Consider the following 7,500-nt stretch of genomic DNA (forward strand, 5'->3'; position numbering starts at 1 on the left):
CCTCGTGAGTTCTCAGCGCTGCCTGGCCTTTTTATATCAAGGTTAACTCTCCCGGGGTCTCTTATGGATGGCCCCAACCCCCCAAGGCCACGTTCAACCCAGCGGGGGTCCGAGAAGAAGGCTCCTCTCAGTTAAATAGATCAATCAATCAATCAATCAGTCATTTCCTGTGGTACCCCACGGGATGCATAGGGCCTCGATGAACTCTCTCCACCAATATTTGTCTCTTGCCATCTCCTTCAGGTCCCACCAACACTCCTCTCCTGCTTCTCTTCTCATTGTCCTCAACCAGGTTTCCCTCGGCCTACCTCTACCTTTCTTAGATTGTCTTTTTGCTATTGGCTAGTTAGGTGTAGGTAAGGTGCTGTAGGGGGTTCCATGAGGGTCCAGACTAAATATCCGTTTTTCGAATTGGTCCTTAACTTTGTAAACCGCGGAATTCGTAATCCGCAGGTGGGTACCAGTCCCTAATTGCCGCAGATTAGGCGACTTGACTGTAATAAGTTTTGTTACTTGCGAGACATGTTGTGTTTCCGTGGCTAGAGTGAGGAGTGGTTGGAAGACGTTCAGGGAGCTGTTGCCTCTCCTGACACTGAGAGGGCCCTCCCTCCATGCTAAGGGATCTTTGTATGTGGCATGTGTTAGGAGTGTAATGTTGTATGGTAGTGAGACCTGGGCAGTAAAGGAAGAGGATATTCGTAGTGTTATGCTGTATGGTAGTGAGACCTGGGCAGTAAAGGAAGAGGATATTCGTAGTGTAATGTTGTATGGTAGTGAGACCTGGGCAGTAAAGGAAGAGGATATTCGTAGTGTAATGCTGTATGGTAGTGAGACCTGGGCAGTAAAGGAAGAGGATATTCGTAGTGTAATGCTGTATGGTAGTGAGACCTGGGCAGTAAAGGTAGAGGATATTCGTAGTGTAATGCTGTATGGTAGTGAGACCTGGGCAGTAAAGGAAGAGGATATTCGTAGTGTAATGCTGTATAGTAGTGAGACCTGGGCAGTAAAGGAAGAGGATATTCGTAGTGTAATGCTGTATGGTAGTGAGACCTGGGCAGTAAAGGAAGAGGATATTCGTAGTGTAATGTTGTATGGTAGTGAGACCTGGGCAGTAAAGGAAGAGGATATTCGCAGGCTCAAACGTACAGAAATGACAATGATTAGGTGGATGTGCAGTGCGTCCCTGAGTGTGAGGCCTGGGGGGGCTGGGTTTACGATGGAAGAGTTGAGAGGAAGGATGGGACTGGAGTGTATTGGTGTTGTGATGAGGAGGGGTAGACTGAGATGGTTTGGGAGGAAGGACAGGACTGGAGTGTATTGGTGTTGTGATGAGGAGGGGTAGACTGAGATGGTTTGGGAGGAAGGATGGGACTGGAGTGTATTGGTGTTGTGATGAGGAGGGGTAGATTGAGATGGTTTGGGAGGAAGGATGGGACTGGAGTGTATTGGTGTTGTGATGAGGAGGGGTAGATTGAGATGGTTTGGGAGGAAGGATGGGACTGGAGTGTATTGGTGATGTGATGAGGAGGGGTAGACTGAGATGGTTTGGGAGGAAGGATGGGACTGGAGTGTATTGGTGTTGTGATGAGAAGGGGTAGATTGAGATGGTTTGGGAGGAAGGATGGGACTGGAGTGTATTGGTGATGTGACGAGGAGGAGTAGACTGAGATGGTTTGTGATCAGGAGGGGTAGATTAAGATGGTTTGTGATCAGGAGGGGTAGACTGAGAAGGTCTGGGCATGTGGAGAGGATGGAGGATGACAACTGGGTGTGGAGGGTGAGAGGTGTGAACGTTGAGGGTAGGGTTGTGAAAGGCAGACCAAAAAAGACCTGGGATGAAGCCATAGAGTGTGACCTCAGGGATAAGGCACTGAATAGGGAGGCTGCCAGAGATCAAGCCTAGAATACGTGAAGCCACCCCACCTCTGTGCTTCCTCTTTGCTAGCTGCCTGGAACACATACTGCTTCTTCGCATGGTGTAGCTTAAACGCACGCTCTTTCTCCTTGTCACTTATCCCGCTCTCATTCCGCACCCCCTGTCAGAGGAAAGAAAGTTACTACATCGGCTAGGCTTGCTTGTGCTTGATGGGTCTGCTCAGTTAATTAAACCAGAGTAATGCAACACTAATGACAACTAAGTCCTCCCTAACACCTTTTCCTAAGTGATCTATTTTGTTTATTACACCATACTGTCCTCTTCTGTGTTACATAAATCCTTCCAGTATTACCATACTCTGCATAAAGCTCCCTAACACCTTTTCCTAAGTGATTTATTTTGTTTATTACACCTTACTGTCCTCTTCTGTGTTATATAAATCCTTCCAATATCACCATACTCTGCATAAAGCTCCCTAACACCTTTTCCTAAGTGATTTATTTTGTTTATTACACCTTACTGTCCTCTTCTGTGTTACATAAATCCTTCCAATATCACCATACTCTGCATAAAGCTCACTAACACCTTTTCCTAAGTGATTTATTTTGTTTATTACACCTTACTATCCTCTTCTGTGTTACATAAATCCTTCCAATATCACCATACTCTGCATAAAGCTCCCTAACACCTTTCCTGTAGTGACTTATTTTTGGATATGGCTGATTAATATTGTTTTGTAAGCTACTTATGTGTGTGTGTGTGTGTGTGTGTGTGTGTGTGTGTGCGTGTGTGTGTGTGTGTGTGTGTGTGTGTAGGGCTGTGTGCGTGTGTGTACGTACGCCTCTCACCTGTACACTAACGAGCCCCCGTCTCACCTGTAGTGGGGTCACGGTGAAGCCCGGGACAGGTGTGGCGGTAAGGGCTTGTTCATCGGCCTCACATTTAAACGAGTATAAAACGAAGTCGGTGTGGAGGGCAAACCACCGCCTCACCCACGTCTTGCGGTGCGTCTTGAGCTGCAGGAAGCCCTGGATTACAGCGCCCCCCGTCTTGGCCGACACCTGCGCCAGTGAGAGGCAGATGTTATCATCATTGTTCTCGTCACTATCATTATACGGGTGGATGGAGTGGTTGGTCAGTGGGGTGTGCCAGCTGAAGTAGATGGGAATGGTAGTGCTTTGGTGGACATCTGTGCTGGTAAGGGGTTGGCAATAGCCAACACCTACTTTCGTCATAAGATGATCCACCGGTATACATGGAGAGTAATGAGGAGGATGGATGGTGAACTTGCTGAACGAAAGACAATGATAGACTACGTGTGTGTGGATGAGCGAATGAGAAGACAAGTGTTGGATGCAAGAGTGTGGAGAGGGTGGGGGAATGGAGTCTCGGACCATCACTTAGTGATGGCCAAGGTAGAGCTGCAAAGAAAGTGGTTGAGGAGACGAAGGGGAAGACAGGAGGAAGCTGCTCCTGTGAGAAGAGTGGAGAAATTGCAAGATAGTGAGAAAATGACAGAGTATAAGAGCATAGTGGAAGAAAGATTGGGAAGGTATGAGCTAGAGCAGATGGAAGGGGTGGAAGATGTATGTAAGATATTCACGGAAGAGATAGGCTTAGCGTGTGAGGCGGTTTGTGGAGTGAGGAGGAGATGCAAGGGTGTGCAAGGGACAGCATGGTGGAATGATGAGGTGAAACGAGCTGTGGAACAAAAGAAGAAGGCATATAGTGAATGGTTGGCGAGTAGAGGTAGGGGAGAAGATGAGAGAGAGAAGAAAGAGGTATATGTGAGCAGGAGAAGGGAGGTTAAGAGACTGGTGAAGGAGAGTAAGAAGAAAGTGGATGAAGAGTTTGGGAGGAATCTGAGTGTGAAATGGAGGGAGAGTAAGAAATTGTTTTGGAAGGAGGTAAAGAAAGTAAGGCAGTGTGAAAGAGGAAATAGTAGGGGAGTGAAAGATAGGAATAATAGATTGTTGGTGGAGAAGAGAGAGAAATTGAGGAGATGGAAGGAGCACTTTGAGGATTTGTTGAATGTAGAGAGTGAGAGCAGTGTGAGTATAAGTGGTTGGGGAATGGCTGGGAGAAGAAGAGATGAGAGGAGGGAGGAAGAGATCAGTAGGTCGGAAGTAGTGGAAGCAATGAAGAAGATTAAGCTGGGAAAGGCCCCAGGAATTGACGAAGTGTGTGGTGAAATGCTTAGGTATGGGGGTGAGATTGTTGTGGAGTGGATATGGAAGTTGTGTAGATTGGCTTGGGAAGAGGGAAGGGTTCCAGAGGACTGGAAATCAGGTATAATTGTTCCTTTATACAAAGGAAAAGGGGAGAGAGAAGTATGTGGTAACCATAGGGGTATTTGCCTTCTTAGTGTGACTGGTAAAATATATGGTAGAATACTCATTGATAGGGTTAGGCATATGACAGAGGAGCTAGTTGGAGAAGAACAAGGGGGATTTAGGAAGGGAAAAGGGTGTGTAGATCAGATATTTGTTCTAAGATGTTTAGTGGAGAAGTATCTAGAGAAGGGAAGGAAAGTGTATGCTGCCTTCATGGACTTGGAGAAAGCTTATGACAGAATAGATAGGCAAGGTATGTGGAAGGTATTGAGAATATATGGAGTGGAGGGGAAATTACTGAGTGCTGTGAAGAGTATGTACGAGGGAGCTAGGGCTACGGTGCAAGTGGATGGTGAGCTGAGTGAGTTCTTTGATCTCAATGTGGGACTGAAACAGGGTTGTGTGATGTCTCCATGGCTGTTTAATATATACATGGATGGGGTTGTAAAGGAGGTGCAAGGTAGGGCAGTGGATGTGGGGGTGGCTCTAATGAATGAGGGTGAGATTTGGAAGCTTCCGGTGTTGCTGTTTGCTGATGATACAGTATTGTTGAGTGAAGATGAATGGGAGTTGCAAGGTTTGGTGAATGAATTTGGGACAGTGTGTAGGAGGAGGAAGCTGAAAGTTAATGTAAACAAAAGTAAAGTTATGGTGTTTGAGAGGAATGAAGTCACAGAATATGCAGTGAGGTTGGATGGTGAGGATATGGAGAATGTGAGTGCATTCAAGTACTTGGGTAGTGTGATGAGTAAGGATGGAACTTTGGGGGATGAAGTGCGTGAAAGGGTACAGCAGGGAAGGCAGGTTGTTGGTACACTGAAAGCAGTGATGAGAAATAGGGAGGTGAGTATGGAAGTTAAGAAGTCACTGCATGATAGTATTGTGATCCCTACCCTGACGTATGGAAGCGAGGCGTGGACCTTGCAAGAGGGGAACAAGTCAAGAGTGAGAGCAGTGGAAATGAGTTACTTGAGAGGAGCATGTGGAGTGACGTGGAGGGATAGGTTGACGAATGAAGAAGTGAAGGAACGTTGTGGGGTGGATGTGGATGTGGTTGAGAAGATTAGGAGAAATACACTGAGGTGGTTTGGACATGTGGAGAGAATGGAGAATGAAAGACTGACTAAGAGGGTGTATGTAAGTGAGGTGGAGGGAGGGAGAGGGAGGGGTAGACCGAGGATGAGGTGGAGGGTGAATTAGGAGAAATACACTGAGGTGGTTTGGACATGTGGAGAGAATGGAGAATGAAAGACTGACTAAGAGGGTGTATGTAGGTGAGGTGGAGGGAGGGAGAGGGAGGGGTAGACCGAGGATGAGGTGGAAGGATGGTGTTGAGAGGTATATGAGGGAAGGGGGGGTGAGTTGGGGGGAGGGTAGTCAAATGGTGGGTGACAGAGCGACTTGGAGGCGTTTTGTCTGCGGCCACCCCTTACGGGATCAGGGCGTCGGGCTATAGATAGATAGATAGATAGACTATCATTGTCCTACTCCTCCTCCTCCTTCTGCTTCTCCTCCTCCTCCTGATCCTCCTCCTCCTCCTCCTCCTCATCATCATCATCATCATCATCATCATCATCATCATCCATCCTCTTTGGAATATTATTAAGCTTAGCAATATTAGCCAGCAGAGGAAAGTGACAAGTAGAAGAGGTGAAATATTAGGCAGAGAAACATACCAAGCCTCTCTCAGCTTAGCAATATTAGCCAGCAGAGGAAAGTGACAAGTACAAGAGGTGAAATATTAGGCAGAGAAACATACCAAGCCTCTCTCAGCTTAGCAATATTAGCCAGCAGAGGAAAGTGACAAGTAGAAGAGGTGAAATATTAGGCAGAGAAACATACCAAGCCTCTCTCAGCTTAGCAATATTAGCCAGCAGAGGAAAGTGACAAGTAGAAGAGGTGAAATATTAGGCAGAGAAACATACCAAGCCTCTCTCAGCTTAGCAATATTAGCCAGCAGAGGAAAGTGACAAGTAGAAGAGGTGAAATATTAGGCAGAGAAACATACCAAGCCTCTCTCAGCTTAGCAATATTAGCCAGCAGAGGAAAGTGACAAGCAGAAGAGGTGAAATATTAGCAAGCCATGTGGAGAGGATGAAGAGTGAGAGACTGACGAGAAGAGTGTACATGAGTGAGGTGGAGGGGGGGAGAGGAAAGGGGAGGCCAAGGATGAGATGGAGGGATGGAGTGGAGAGGTATATGAGAGAGGGGGGTGTAAGCTGGGAGCAGGGCAGTGAAATGGCAGGGGACAGGGTGACATGGAGGTTATTTGTTTGTGGCCACCCCTTACGGGATTAAGGCGTCTGGCGATAGATAGACAGATAGATAGATAGAGGAAAATGAGAAGTAGAAGAGGTGAAATATTAGCCAGAAGAGGAATATTAGGCAGCAGAGAAGAGTGACACATAGAAGATGCTACATACTCGTTACCTCACCTCAAGCACTCCTCTATTCCTAAAGGGTATGTCAGGAGGTTCTTTGGCACTGTACAAGGAGCATTCATCGGCCTCTATCTCAGGCGAGGGGGTGGCGGTGGAGGACGAGAGCTCCTGGAGTGTGGCGTGACACGTGCGGCACACCCTTACGCTCTTCCCACCCTCGTACGCTAGAGTTGCCTTGAAGCTTGAACATTTATTACACACGACCTGTTTTGGGGAAAGATGGTAGGGGGTTAGTGGGTCTGAGAGGGAGTAAAACACGTACACACACATACACACACCTCCCATACACACACACACACACACACACACACACACAAAGATGATGGATACTGTAGTGTTGTTAAGGAGAAATGAGATACACACACACACACACACACACACACACACACACACACACACACACACACACACACACATATACACACACACATATACACACACAAACACCCAAACACCCCCAACACCCCACAAAACCCCAAACCAACACGGGGCAAGAATCGTACTCACTGCACCACACACACACCCATACACACACCCCCATACACACACACACACACACACACACACACACACACACACACACACACACACACACACAAACACCCCACAACACACCCCACAACACCCCAAACCAACGCGAGGCAAGAATTGTACTCACCACTCCACACACACACACACCCACCCACACACACTCACACACCAGCACCCCACACACCAAACACCCCTCCAACACACACACTCACAGATACACATCAGCACCCCATGCACCCCCAAACACCCCACAACACCCCAAATCAACACAAGACCAGAATCGCACTCACCGCACCACACACACCCCTATACACACACA

General features: G+C 47.4%; 1 protein-coding gene across 1 annotated transcript in view; it reads right to left on the reverse strand.

Moving 5' to 3' along the window:
* LOC145419048 (uncharacterized) overlaps positions 1 to 7,500 on the reverse strand; it is a 27,041-nt gene that overhangs the window by 1,106 nt on the left and 18,435 nt on the right. Inside the window, exons 11-13 of the mRNA XM_080287293.1 lie at positions 6,645 to 6,854; positions 2,752 to 2,937; positions 1,924 to 2,036 (exon numbers count right to left, since the gene is read on the reverse strand). Coding sequence (XP_080143419.1) covers positions 1,924 to 2,036; positions 2,752 to 2,937; positions 6,645 to 6,854 — 509 coding nt within the window. The remainder of the gene's footprint in view (positions 1 to 1,923; positions 2,037 to 2,751; positions 2,938 to 6,644; positions 6,855 to 7,500) is intronic.

Source organism: Coenobita brevimanus, chromosome 117 (assembly GCF_032717465.1).
Source record: "Coenobita brevimanus isolate Jiangsu-jjx chromosome 117, ASM3271746v2, whole genome shotgun sequence".
In the NCBI taxonomy this organism is placed as follows: Eukaryota; Metazoa; Arthropoda; class Malacostraca; order Decapoda; family Coenobitidae; genus Coenobita; species Coenobita brevimanus.